The sequence below is a fragment of the Sinocyclocheilus rhinocerous genome, unplaced genomic scaffold (assembly GCF_001515625.1).
Source record: "Sinocyclocheilus rhinocerous isolate Xijiao unplaced genomic scaffold, SAMN03320098_v1.1 scaffold1441, whole genome shotgun sequence".
NCBI classification, from domain to species: Eukaryota; Metazoa; Chordata; class Actinopteri; order Cypriniformes; family Cyprinidae; genus Sinocyclocheilus; species Sinocyclocheilus rhinocerous.
This window is the reverse complement of record NW_015654063.1, coordinates 474,116-489,213: the sequence shown is the minus strand read 5'-3', so window position 1 is coordinate 489,213 and position 15,098 is coordinate 474,116. Positions and strand designations below refer to the sequence as shown.

At 35.3% G+C, this 15,098-nt stretch overlaps 1 protein-coding gene across 1 annotated transcript in view; it reads left to right on the top strand.

Moving 5' to 3' along the window:
• LOC107716778 (partitioning defective 3 homolog B-like) overlaps window positions 1-15,098 on the top strand; it is a 335,521-nt gene that overhangs the window by 18,252 nt on the left and 302,171 nt on the right. The window contains exon 3 of the mRNA XM_016523332.1: window positions 2,032-2,133. Within this exon, the coding sequence (XP_016378818.1) occupies window positions 2,032-2,133 (102 nt within the window). The remainder of the gene's footprint in view (window positions 1-2,031; window positions 2,134-15,098) is intronic.

Below are 15,098 nucleotides of genomic sequence, written 5' to 3'. Positions count from 1 at the left end.
GAACTTTACTTTTGCTTTAAAAAAAGGATTTCATAGAAATTTGGATTTCATTTGGTTTAATAAAATATAGTTTAATAAAATATTCTTAAGTAAAATTGTTGATTTTTTGTGGGAAATTAATTGTTCAGATTAATTGATTAATCGATAAATTAGTCGATTGATTAATCAAAATAAAAATAGTCGTGTGGCCTCAGGAAAGAAGCCAAAAGCTTTTCTTCACCCTAACTGACATTATGATCATATTTAAGTACAAAATTCGAATTTAGTTTTTCAGCCATTTTGACAGCCCTAATGTCTAATAAGTCTTAAACCAATGTAGATTTGCATTTTGGTCCATTTTGTTGTTGTTAGAGAAATCTTCCGTCTTGTTAGAGAAATCTTATTGCTATTTTGTCAATATTTAGGAGTGGCTACAGTTTGTGCAGCTGCTATTTGGCTTCTTACAGCCATCACATCAAGCCAGTAATGACCAGTCAACTTCTTACTTTTAACTCGCATTTTCAGTTAGCAAAAGTAGCAGTTAAAATTAAAAAAAAAAAGTTTTTTCTGATTTTGTTTCCTCAAAATTACATTTTGTCTTTTTGGCCATTTTTTGTAGGTAAATGAAAAAAATCAACAAGGTTTGTGAATTTTTTGTTTTCTCTGAATCTGGTTTGGCATAGTAGAGTCAAACCAAATCTTTTTGTCAATATTTAGGAGTGGCTACAGTTTGTGCAGCTGCTATTTGGCTTCTTACAGCCATCACATCAAGCCAGTAATGACCAGTCAACTTCTTACTTTTAACTCGCATTTTCAGTTAGCAAAAGTAGCAGTTAAAATTTAAAAAAAAAAGTTTTTTCTGATTTTGTTTCCTCAAAATTACATTGTCTTTTTGGCCATTTTTTGTAGGTAAATGAAAAAAATCAACAAGGTTTGTGAATTTTTTGTTTTCTCTGAATCTGGTTTGGCATAGTAGAGAACCAAATCTTTTGTTTGTGGTTGGTGCATTTTACCTTTGAAGGACAACATTGATGGATCTGTAGATTTGGCTCTCTACTGTCCAAGAGGTCTAGTTTTCTTTATCTCTTTTATGTTAAACATTGTATGTATGTCTAGGTCTTGTATGTGTTCATGTATGTCAGTATGTACTGAGAGAAGGTCAAATCGTCTGACTTTTTTTCTGTAGTGCTGAGAGACTGGGCTTTTAAATGAAAATTGTGTAATTTATGAGTCATACACACAATCTCAGTTTGTCGTGTGAGAACTGATAGCTCTGCTGTCCCACAAAATCCAAGATAAACAGTGTAGGCCCATATCAAAGTTTCAGGTTTCACTCTATCAATGAAGTTTTGCTGTTACTCTATGCCAAGGCAAATACTGTTTAAGCATACCATACCTCCCACTACTACTTCCTCTACTTTGCTACATGGCATTGCCTGACATCAATCATCTCTCATTTGCTTTGTGTTAAGTTAGCATGCATCATGAATGCAGCCAAAAAGTGAGATGTAATGACATAAGATCAGGCCTAAGATGGAATTAAGCCATTTGTTGTGCAGATGCCTTGTTTATACCTCACTTATTGGCATAAGCTGAAGTTGACATTTGGAGCTCAGATTTGGAGTTACATCACTCCGGTCTCTGGGACCTGGTTGGCGGCGGTTGTGAGCTCACAAGGATTTGATGATTTGTGAATGTTGATGTGTTCTGCTTTGTGTTTTGTCAGCATTAATCAGAAAAGTCCATCGGGCCCATGATAGTGCCTTGTTGCACTCCCCCTGTAGGAGATGGTTGTAGAGGATTTGTGTGGGAAGACTGCAATGAAAGATGTCCCGTGCTGCTTGTATATCAGAGTGAACTCATACACGCTGCTCTAAAATTAGCTCAGACTCGAGTACTTTTAGCCATGATGGGCAGGCTCAAGTCACTGCTTTTTTTTTAGAGAATAGATACAGTTTAGACATCACTGTGGGAACCTTTGTTAACTGATAAGTCTGAGGTCAGTACATGTTTTCTTGCTGATTACCAACTCTGACGCTTTTTGTTTTGTAGGAGGGAGATTTCCTGGTACGAACCCACCATGTTGAGTACTGTGATGGGGGAATTCTGGACCCTGATGATGTGCTAACAGACCTGGTGGAGGACAAGGACAAGGTAAGGCTCAAGGAAACAGTCGGGTATTAATATTAGATCCGCAAGACGTATGTTGTTACATCCTCTAAAGAAAAATGTCAAGCTTAAAAAGACATAAATATTGTGAATTGCTGAATCATAGACCTTTAAACATAAAAAAAAACTGTTTGCAAATAATTGCCCATCGGTGGTAGCTTAGAGTATAATTTGCATTTTCAGCGTCCTAAAGTAAACATTAATGCCTACAGTAAACAGTAACCTAAGTCAGTGTTTCCTATAGAATTCGGTGTTCAGGGAGTTCTTTCTCCACTCGCCTAAATTATAAAAATATAATTGTTTTTAACTACAAAAAAATATATATGGTTTTGTAACATGTTTTAAAGTTTTTCAGACAGTTCAGTAAATAAATCAGATTTTAATTTAGCATCCACTCAAGAACTCAAGTGAATACTTTGTGACGAATATGAAAACTCGTAACTGTTTCATGAGAGTCATTCTTGTGTGAATAGAATCACAGTGGTTGCAGTTTATATTTATTTTTGGCTGTAGCCAGTGAAGACACAGTAGAAAATGTGTTGGTTTTATTTCATGTTGTGGTTTACGGTCCTTCAATTCAGGCTGGAAGTTTACATCTAGAATAACATATGATTTATTTTGCTGTGGTGCTGTAGCTTCAGTGTGTAGGCATTTGATCCAATAGCAATGAAATAATAAAACTGAAGCATTAGACTGGGTACATTGGCTTTACACAATATTTGCTATATTGCTAATAGTGCCATTCATTGGTAATGTCATTTATTCCAGAGCAACAGAACAGCCTAGGAAGGAACACCAGAACACATTTACTTTCACAAATGTGAGAAGATTTGTTGAGAAGTTGTGAGAAAATGTGAGAATTTATGGAAAACAAAATCACATGAATATAAAAAATCACAGGTTAGGTTGCAATGCCATATGCGCCGAATATATGTGCTGTGAAAAAGTAGAAAATATGAAATATACTTTACTGAATGTGAAGTACTTTGGTGATGTTTTATGGAGGTTATGATAAAATTTTTTAACCGTAATGTATTTTTAACCTTTTATTGACATGATAGTCATTCTCTGATTATAATGGAAACACAGCATACGGTTCACGGTTTCATATGGAAAGTGCATCATTGATATTTGCTTGAGAGGAGGCCATTTGGACCACCCTCTCTGAGGAAAGAGTGGTCTCTCCAATGCGCCCTCGGGGTATTCTGTTTGTCCTTACTCTGTATGGAGGTTACTATATTGAGCTGTGTGGCCCCTCCTAACTCAATAACACAAAAGGGCATTTGCCTCTTAATTGAATTCTCTCAGGCATCAGATGCAAAGCTTTTGATTTCTGCACACTAATTAATAGAAGTGAAGGCACAAGGCATTATGGGTTGCATGCTCTCTCTCTCTCGGAGCAAGATGATTTCTGGGATATTGCTTTATAATCAAAGTGTGGAAGTGTTTTATAGGCTTTAGCCACAGGGAATGCAGCCAATTTCTGAGGAAAAATTTGCATATGAAAGATGAAAAATTGTCATGATTTATGAGTGGGACTATTAACTTAGAGATGATAGTGCCCAGTGTTTCAGCATTCAGACCTTCTATAATTGGTCCTAACTATGTCTATAAAAACAGTACTTTTTTGGTACCATATTTTAATTTGGGGCTATTGCTTCAATGTGTTAATTTAATACAGTTGAAGATTAATTAAAGCAGTGGTTTAAAAAGAAACAAACGCATTTAATCTTGCTTGCTGACTTGTACACTACAGGAAACCTGTCTCTTTAAAGCACACTTATAGAGAGCAGGCAGCACAGAATAATAAGCTGTTCACATATCAAGGCTACACAATAAGGATTGCCCAATCACTGGCCTGATTGATTACGGAAGTTTATCAGCACTATTTTTAATTCTCATCAATTTAAACATTCAAGCTATTTTAAAGCACAAGAAGATGTGAAAGAGAACTTGGAAGTTTTTATTTGGCAGCAGCAGGTATTTTATGCTTATATTACATTTACATTTACATTTAGTCATTTAGCAGACGTTTTTATCCAAAGTGACTTACAAATGAGGACAATAAAAGCAGTCAAAACTAACAAAAGAGCAACAATATATATAAGTGCAAATGACAAGTCTCGGTTAGCCTAATGCTTATTATATTATGTCATTAATGTTTATCAAACAAGAAAAAAAGAATCCCTCACTGTTCTCTGAATACATTTTGTAACTTTAATAAGGATTAATCTTTAATTCATACAGCGGATATGCAGTATTATTTTACATTTGATTACATTTAATTTCTGTGGTATTTCTTACAATACTACAATAGTCCTACCTAAAATGTAAAGTATTGATTATTTCATTTGCGTCTTTGCACTTATGTATTTATGTGTGCTACTGTTTGTAATTTGTTTATTTGTAGTTTTTACTGTGAAAATGAAATTGAAATCAGAATTCTGATATTTTATTGGAATGTAAAATCTTGGTGTTATAACAATCTTTTTTTATTAGAATACAAGGATGCATGGGTCAAAAATAATGAAAACGGTAACTATTTTCATGCATTTATTTATTTACTTTTTGTTGCAGGGCAAGTGAAAATTTTAACAGGACAAGAAAAAAAAAAACACTTGCCCAACTGAGCCAGATCCCTAGCAATTATATATATATATATAGTATTCAGTATGGGAATAAAGTGAAGGATCATCAAACTGTTTCAGCTAATTAATTTGAGTCTTTCATTAAAAAACCTGTTCAAGAATAAAATCTGACTTCACTATTTGCTCTGTATGTTAGTTTTGGAGTGCAGCCAGTGACGATATCACAATAGAAAATACATTACCTTGCCTTTATTTCATGGTATATGAATTAAAAAGCATTCAATTCAGTAGGTTCACAAATCAGGTAAAATTGTCTGATTTCCTTTCCAGTTGTGCTGTAGATTCAGTGGTGGAGTTATTGTAGGAACAGGAAATATTTGTGTCTTTTTATTGAACATTAATTAGTGTGAATATTCTGTGCCGTAATTGACTGCATTTCATGTACGCTCACACAGAGACACACGTGTGCATACACTTATATAAAAGCATAAACTCACTCCTCACCATTTCTTCCATACTCACACTGGCACACAGTCTCCTGATGGTATTGTGCCTTTATTCTGTTAGAGCGGGTATTTACTCATAAATCCAGACCGAGATGAGGAATGAGCTCTCGCTGTAGTGATGTTGCCATGGTGACAACTTCCCAAATGTCACAGCCTGCGTTACTGTATCCTGGTGATCCAATAATTATTCTTTGCTGTTTGTAAGCCAGGAGTCGGATTTTCTTTCCTTCCGAATATTTCTTTACAGTGATGCAGCGTTGGAGTCATTTCAAAACAGCATTTATATAAAGTAATGACTTTAAAGCAGGTATGTGCTGAATGCACTTTTGAAATCCGTTTTTCAGATCTGCCACATATGGTGCGTGTTTGCGTTTGTGGAATGTGCCATTCATCTTGTTAGAGTGATCTTGTCAGATCTTCCTCTGTCAACAAAAACACAAACCATATTCTGGTAATTACTGAGCCACACCCTCTGTAATGAAGCTAGCATACCACTGACTTGACTGCTAACACACACACAACCTAAAGGCACATTATACGATGTGCTTGCTTTGGCCTAAGTGTTAAACTACACTCTGAATCACTTATGTTCAATATTCTAGTACTTAAAGAAATAGTTCACCAAAAATGAAAATTTGATGAAAATGTACTCACCCTCATGCCATCCAAGTTGTAGATAAGTTTGTTTCTTCATCTGAACTGATTTGAAGAAATTTCGCATTACATCACTTGCTCACCAATGGATTCTCTGCAGTGAATGGGCGCCGACAGAATGACCAAGCAGCTGATAAAAACATGATAATAATCCACAAGTAATCCACACAACTCCAACAATGTTTTGTAAAGTGAGAAGCTGCTTGTTTGTAAGAACAGTCCGTCATTAAGGTGTCACTTCTGGATAAAATATGAGTCCATAATCCATAATTTCACTTCCTTCAGTGAAAAACTCTGTCCCCTGTTGTCCTCTCACATCTGAATCCACCAGCATATGTTTTGCTTGATCTGTGCATATTTCTCTCCTGATTAAGACAAAAAATGTCTTATTGATGGATTTGTTAATTACAAACACGCAGCTTTTCACATCACAAGATGTAAATCGATTAACAGGAGTTGTCAGTTACTTGTGGATTATTGTGAAGTTTTTATCAGCGGTTTGAATTCTCATTCTGACGGCACCCATTCACTCCAGAGGATTCATTGCTGAGCAAGTGATGTAATGCTAAATTTGTCCAAATCTGTTCCGATAACATCTAGATATCAAATTAATCTACGTTTTCGATGACCTGAGTAAATTAAGCACATTTTCATTTTTAGGTGAACTATTCCTTTAAGTACTTGAATATTTCTTTCTTCTATTGAACACAAAAGGAGAAATTTTGAAAAATAGTGATGTAGTTTCATGTACAATAGCAGCATATGGGGACCAGGGACTGTCAAGCTTCAGAAGGGATCAAAAACACCATAAAATTACAAAAGTGGTCCAGACAGCAATATTCAAAGTCTTCTAAAGCCATATAAGAAGTCATATAGACTACGTTTTTTTTTTATTGTTGTTATTTTTGGAGCTTGACAGACTTCGTCCCCATTCACTTCCATTATGTAGAAGAGAGTGGCTGCAGTATTCCTTGAAAACTCAGGTTTGGAACATAAATGATGGAACAATATAAATATTTTGGTGAAGTTTCTGTTCCTCACTCAAGTTTGAACGTTCTTTAAAATGTCTTGGAAATATCACAAAGAAATACAGTCAAACATGTTTAAGAACCAATCTGCTATTTTAGTCTGACTGGTGTGAAGATGTGCTCTGCTATTATTGCTGAAGCTGTAAAAGTTTTCAGATTTCCGATTTACTTTTCTTAGGAAACATTCCACAGCACTCTCACGCACGCTCACAGATGCCTGCATGTGTTAATGATATGCTAACAGCTCTGATTCACATTCAACTGGAGGCAAAAATGGTTCATTAGTCAACGCTCTCATCAATATATGAACAGAGAAAGACGTTAGAATATTCATCTGAATCTGTGCTGCCGACTTGTTTTCGGCTGGAGTTAGCCATGCCTTATGGTTCGGGGCCAAAGAGTAGTGCAGCACACTTGTTCCTTTCTGCCCTCTAGAGGTCTTTTATAGTGTAGATGTTACTTCTTATCCAGATTGAAACATTCTGCATTAGCCACTTGTGCAAAAACAAGATTAAAACCAAGCAAAAAGGGCAAAGCACGAACAGTCCTTTATAGATTTTTCGCTAAACTTTCTACACAGTATTTACAATATTTCATTTCTCATGGTATTTCAAAAACAGCCCTAAAACTGTATCTTAAAGGTTACGGTGTAATGGGAGAGCAGGGAAAATGGAGTAATGTGTGTGAATAATATTGATGTGTGTGCAGGAGGTTAATTAAAAGCTCCAGTCATTCATCACGGACCGAGGGCAGGCAGATGGACTGACCGGCCTCAAATCAATCACACGCTCTCGGCTCGCTGTACTGCTGATACTCACACACTCTTGTTATAGTGTAGCCGTTACTTGTGCAAAAACAAGATTAAAACCAAGCAAAAAGGGCAAAGCACGAACACTCCTTTATAGATTTTTCGCTAAACTTTCTACACAGTATTTACAATATTTCATTTCTCATGGTATTTCAAAAACAGCCCTAAAACTGTATCTTAAAGGTTACGGTGTAATGGGAGAGCAGGGAAAATGGAGTAATGTGTGTGAATAATATTGATGTGTGTGCAGGTGGTTAATTAAAAGCTCCAGTCATTCATCACGGACCGAGGGCAGGCAGATGGACTGACCGGCCTCAAATCAATCACATGCTCTCGGCTCGCTGTACTGCTGATACTCACACACTCTTGTAGCTTGCTGTGTCTTGACAGGCTTGCTAGACTTTAACTCTTGTCTTTTATTTATTTTTTTATCTTCCTGTCTGTTTCACATTGTCTGAGCGTGTTAAGATATGTTTGAGACTGTCTCGGTCTAGTCTTGCCTGAAACCTTGATAATGTTCATCTCACACTGAGTGGAGTGTTCCAGCTTTAAGGGGCTTGTCTTGTGTGTATCAGCCTATGGCGTTCTCAACTTCTACTTCTCCTGCTTTACTGAGGCTAGCATGTGTTTAAACCGCTCGCAATGACATCGGTTTCACTCACTGAACATCAAATCAGAAAGGTTGCCATTGTCTAAATCTTTGTAAATTTGTCTTGTGGTCTTGTCTTGTGGCATATCTCAGTTTACACTTGTGTTGAGCTTTCAGAGAGTGTGAGGATGTGATTGTGTACTTACAGCTAAGTGGGAAGTCTTTAGGTCCTGGAGCCTTGTTTCATTTCTGATTTGACTGGAGTGTTCTGCTGTTTTACTTGACTTTGAATGTTCTGCACCTGTACATCAGTTTCTTCATTCGGTCTGATGAGAGTAGATCAGTAGCCTATAGACCAGAACTGATTTCCTTTTGAAGTGGGATTTAGTGCTTTATGTTCTTTTCATTAAAGAGGTATTTAAGGCCAAAATATAATGTATGTTTTCTGACCAAAAGTGTAAAAAATATTTTATGCATTTTTTGTATTACTAAGTGTTTATTTATTTGACTGACTTAATATTTATTAAATACTTATTTTTGTTGTTGTTGTTATTAATTAATTATTAATTATTATTAATGATGATGATGATGATGCTAATAATAATCATAATAATAATAATAAAACATGCTGTAAAAATTGTGTATTCCAGCCATTTATTTATTTACAACTAGTTACTGTTAATATTAAAACAAACAAACAAACAAACAAAATAAATAAATGACATGTCATAATATTATTGATGATAAAATAAATATTTGTAAAAAATGTGTATTCCCACCATTTAATTATTTATTTGCATTTAATGCTAATTTGTAATAATTATAATAATAATGATGATGATAATAATAATAATAATAATAAAACATGCTGTAAAAATTGTGTATTCCAGCCATTTATTTATTTACATCTAGTTGCTATTAATATTAATAATTATATAATAATAATTAGTTGAAAACAAACAAAATAAACAAACAAATAAAAATATTTATTTGAACAAATATGAATATTATTAATGATAAAATAAATATTTGTAAAAAAATGAGTATTCCCACTATTTAATTATTTATTTGCAATTAAAGCTAATTTATAATAATGATAATAATGATGATGATGATAATAATAATATTAAACTATAGTAATAATAATAATAATAATAATAATAATAATAATAATAAAATATGTAAAAATTGTGTTGTCACAAAATGCTTGTCACATGTATTAAAATGCTTTACGATTATGAGAAATGCAACATTTAAATTAAAAAAAATGATTCTATCGTATGGCTGTATCATTTACAGATCTGTGTTGGAATCGTCTAATTCGGCTTGCAGAACAATTGTCAGTCTATATCAGTTTAATAAATCATTGATCAGTTAATGTCTAAGAGTGTTACATTTAGGGATATGCCGGTATCAAATTTTCATGTTGCGATTAATTGATAATGCTTTTATCACGGTATGCGGTATTATCACGATATTGAAATTTAGTTAAAAAAAAGTGCTGTCATACAGTATAACAGGTTTAATAACATTTGTCTTCTAACAAAAATAACTGAACATTTAAATGCAATAAAGCAATACAGAAAAATGTATAAAGTTAAAAACTGTACACAGATTAAAGTGCAAAAGAACTATAAAGACCAATAGGTATCACTTTACAATAAGACCTCATTAGTTAACCTTAGTTAATGCATTAACATTCACAATGAGCAATAGCAACATTTGCTACAGAAGTTATTAATCCTTGTTTAAAAAATACAAGTCTTAGTTCAGGTTAGCTCATTAAATAACACAGTTGCAACTCTCGATTTTAACATCCTGTTATTAAATATTGGAATACCTAAGATTAATGAATGTTCAGAAGAATTTTTCATTGCCAGTTTATGTTAACTAATGAATTAACTAATGTTAACTAATGAAGCCCTAATGTAAAGTGTGACCGAACAATAAAGAATCAAAACACTTTCAAACAATATCTAGGGCATGTTGTAGTCCAGATTAAAATGTAAAAAAAGATTGAAAATAAATAGCCTATTAAGTCTAAATATTTAAGTATTTGGCGCTGTGATGAACATCATAGCAAATACACAAATCTGAATGGCTGTTTAAATCATTTAAACATGATTCAGAAACAGGAAGTAGTGCAGCTGCTTTGTTTACAGGGTTTCCGGGGTAAAGGCTGCATTTAAATGAATGATTATATTATTATTATTATCATTTCTGCAGTTTAGCGCCATCTGCTGTCAGAGAGTGAAAGTGCGCTTTCATCCAGAGCGTCTCTCACATGTTCCGCCATGTGCTTCTCGTCCGCGCTTGTTTACATCAGAGTGCGCACCAGTCTTTCACGCAGCATACAGCGGTGTTGTGCATTTTGACCAGTTGATGGGAAAAGTATTCTTAAAATGCATTCAAAATTCTGAATAATTTGTAATATATAATTATTCACGGTATTTAGAAGTGTCCACGATAACAATCGTGCATATTCATTACCGTGATATATCGCATTACCGAATACCGGCACAAGTCTAGTTACATTACAATCCTTTGATAATTTCGTTCTTAGCAGCAGCTATTCTATCCTTAAATGGCTGCACGCTATCTGCGCCCCATATTTATGTTGAAAGATGTGCTGCGTGCCAGCCTAGATAATTTTTATGTGGTATGTCTTGAACAAGAGACTTCAGTAGTGTGCAGAAGTTGGTTTGCATGTATTTGGCCCGAGGCGGTACTGCTTCGACAGTGTATGTGTGTATGAGTGGGTAGCCATGGTAATGGTACGCTGGGAAAAATCTCCGACATTTGGAGGGATTAGAACGTCTGTGTGCTTCATCTGGAGTAATTAAACACTCCATAGTACCACAAATCAGCTCTCTTCAGGGCTAGCAAGATTGCGTGTGCGTAACAGATAACACACGTAAGATGGGAGCCCTGTTTCATCACTCTCTTCCTGCTCTTTGTCGGGTTTAGATGGGGATTGTTCTTTTAAACTGATTACAGTGAGGCCTCCTTAAAATCTCACTTAATGCTAATTAAATGGGTTAATCAAGATTAATTAACAGCCATTATTGCTTCTCAGCAGTGCTGCTGTCTGCTCTCTATACAACCCAGACGTGAAAAGCTGTGTGATTTGATTACTGTACTCCCCCTCATCCAATCACCATTAACCCCCAGCAGGCTCACTGCCCTATTGGTCGGCCCGCTTGCACGAGCTGATGAATATTCAGCGGGAGCTGATGGATGAAAATAATGTATCCTTATTTGAAGTTCATTTTTCCATCTGTACATTAGAATGTACTTGGTCAAAATGCAAATCTTTCAGAGGTATTATGTTGTTTTTTCTTAAAGGGATAGTTCACCCAAAAATGAAAATTCTGTCATTAATTACTCGCCCTTATGTCATTCCAAACCCGTAAGACCTTCGTTTAGAACACAAATTACAATATTTTTGATGAAATCCGAGAGCTTTCTTGACCCTGCATAGACAGCAAGGGTGAACATTTACCATGTTCAAGGCCCAGAAAGGTAGTAAGGACATCATTAAAATAGTCCATGTGACATCAGTGGTTCAACCGTAATTTTATGAAGATGCGAGAATACTTTTTGTGTGCAAAGAAAACAAAAATAATGACTTTATTCAATGATTTCTTCTTCTGTGTCAGTCTTCACCACTCATTCACGACACATGCGTGTGGTGTTGCTGATGCAGGGGCTGGCATTCTGACGTAGAGCCCCAGATTCACTGGACCTTATTTGCAGACTAAGTATTGGAGATATCCAGTATATGTCACCAGAGAGATGTCTGTCATTTCACCACAAGACTTTGGGATTACACACACACACATATATATATGCAGGGTCAGTATATATATATATATATATACTGTAAGATGCATTTAGCCTTATTTGCAGACTAAGTATTTGAGATATCCAGTATATGTCACCAGAGAGATGTCTGTCATTTCACCACAAGACTTTGGGATTACACACACACACATATATATATGCAGGGTCAGTATATATATATATATATATACTGTAAGATGCATTTAGAAAACGATGAATTTTCATTTAATTCCTGCTTTAAGTGAATGTAAACGGGTAGGGAGTATTGGATCTGTGGATTTGGCCTTGATGTCTAATATGCCTGCCTGTTTATTATGTTGCATTAACAATATTGATAAGAAAAATGAAAAGCAGTGGGTGTTTTTCTCTGTTTTTGTTCTGTATTACTGAGTGTTTTGTTTCCTCTACTTTGAACGGTCTGTGCTGTTGGACTAAAGCAGTCAAAGTGTGGCTGTTGTGTCTGACTTTCTTCCAGTCTGACTCTAGTAAAATGGCAAAAAAAAAAAAAGAACTGACTTGATCAAGTTTCATTTAAATCTAAAATAAAAGCTCCTAAACATATAGTGTTAGATTTATGAATGCAGCATTTTATTTTGTAAATTCAATCCAGCAGTGTTGACATGCTTGTCAACAGCACTTCTGCTCTTCTGAACACTGGGAAGTGATACTCAGAGTTTAGGCCGTAGATAAGTGTCTCGCGTCTGGCGGATGAGTGTGTGGGACATTTGGTGTAGTGGATCTGGACTGGACTCCAGGGCTCCACTGTGAGCAGAAGTATGAGCTGGCATGAGTTTGAGGGCTCAGGGTGTGTGTGTCTGAGGTCCGCCAGACGTCCAGACAGAGAGGAGGGATTTATTCTCACAGGCTTTTGTCTCAGTCCAAATCCTCTCTACATTGCAAACGCTCTTTCCGTCTCTCTTTGTCCACTTCAGAAGATCAGAGAAGTTTTGAAGGGCCGAGGAGAAACGCTGTGACGACTGAAACATAGGACAGGTGTAGTGCTTCTTTAAATTAAGAATATTTATTTGAAAATGCACTTCAGTCTACCCTTACAAAAAAAGGGTGCCACGGTACACAAAGGTACTTAAAAAAACAAAACAAAAAACATGGTCATACCATGATACTTTTTTATATTTTTCTCACAGATGTCTGTAGAATTTGAACAGTCAACATTTACAAAGTTCTACACACTTGTTTTGGCTAATCATGTTTTATCAGTGAGCATGTGGTAGTTTCAGCCAGGGTTATTATAGTTAACTAAAACTTAAAAAAGATAAATGTAATATAAATGTTACTTAAATTAAAATTTATATAAAAAAATTATATTTCACCAAGCAACATTTCTTGTTTAGTTTAACTTGTACTAAATAAGTAAAACTAAATAAACCAAAACTAATAAATAAACATTAAACTACATTTGGACATATTTAAAAAAACAAAAACAAATGAAATGACAAAAACACACAAAACAAAATTACTAAAACTATACAATTTAAGTGGAAAAAAGAAGCTAATTTGATTTATTAACAAAAACTATAATATTATATCAGTGATTCTAAACACTGGTTTCAGCTCTGTTTAACACATTTTACCATATTTTATTTAATTTCACATATTTCCTTAGATTTACCCCAATACCATTGGAGAAAATGCCGAAACATTCAGAAGACTTGTCTGGGCCTGGTCTTGTGTGTAACCTAAAGGTCCCCATTACTAAAATATATATTTAAAATACACAGAGGCAGGTTTTCTAGTGCCTTTTATGATGAAAAGGCTGCAACTGGCCCATTTGACCCTTACACACACTCATCTTTATTATTTTGACTAAAATGAGTACGATTCTGACAAGTGGCAAAAAGCTTTGAAAGAATAAAACCTCGGTTTTTGAAATACGCAGGTGACATGGAAAATGGCTTCCGTTCCGCTCAGCTTTGAAAAAAAAAAAAAAAGGCATCAAATTAACGGTGTTCATCCGTGTTCCTGAGTTGGATCTCTCCCATGTGGGAGAAAGAAAATAACTGTAATTAAGAAATTAGAAATGCAATTTCACAGAAATGCTTTTGGAACTGTGGCCCTATCTGAGTGCTCCACCTCTCCTTGTGCTCCAGTTAATTAGCGAGCGCCGCAGCCGTCGAGGAAAGATTATGCTGATAATTTGTAAATAATAGTGTGGTGTTTTGTTGCTGTGCATCAAAGGTTTCCATCTTTTTCTCCCCTAAGAGGCCTCCATATATCTTTGTCCTGCTTGTAAAGTATACCTCATAAATAATGCAGTGCTCGTGTTAATTAGTGTTAATATAAATTAGCCCATTAAGCTTTGGGAAAATGTTCGTTTAGTAGAGAAGAATGTTCATAGCTTTGGGCAAATTGATTAGAAATCTGGGAGTCATTTTGTTTTAAAAGTAGTTAGGATAGTTTGGGGCGAATCCCAAACAATAAAGATAAAAAAAAAATGTGGTATTGATTAGGGTTGGGTACCGAACTCGGTACTTTTAAGGGTACCGACCGAATTGCGTCGGTACTACCGAGTACCGATTCACGTTAAATCAATCGGTGCCAAATTTCGGTACCTGAGAACACATCTGGGTGCATATGCTACAGAGAGAAAGAGAGACCCTGTGACGTGAGGTCACCCCTGCAACTCGTTCAAACAACACACAGGGCAAGCCGAAATGTTCTGAAGTGTGGTTACATTTCTAGGGCCATATGGTTTCTGCGAAAACGCGGACGGGATCGTGGAGTCCATTCAATAAATCAAAAGTAGCCACTGCCACTTAATTAGAATCTCGATATGAGATTCAAAAAGGTGTGAAAATCACATTTTTATCAAAAACTACATCTGGATAATATTCAGTACGATTATCGAAGCATAAATCCAGTAAATCGCTTCCATCAATACCTCCAAAGCTTGCACAGACATATACCACTTCCTGG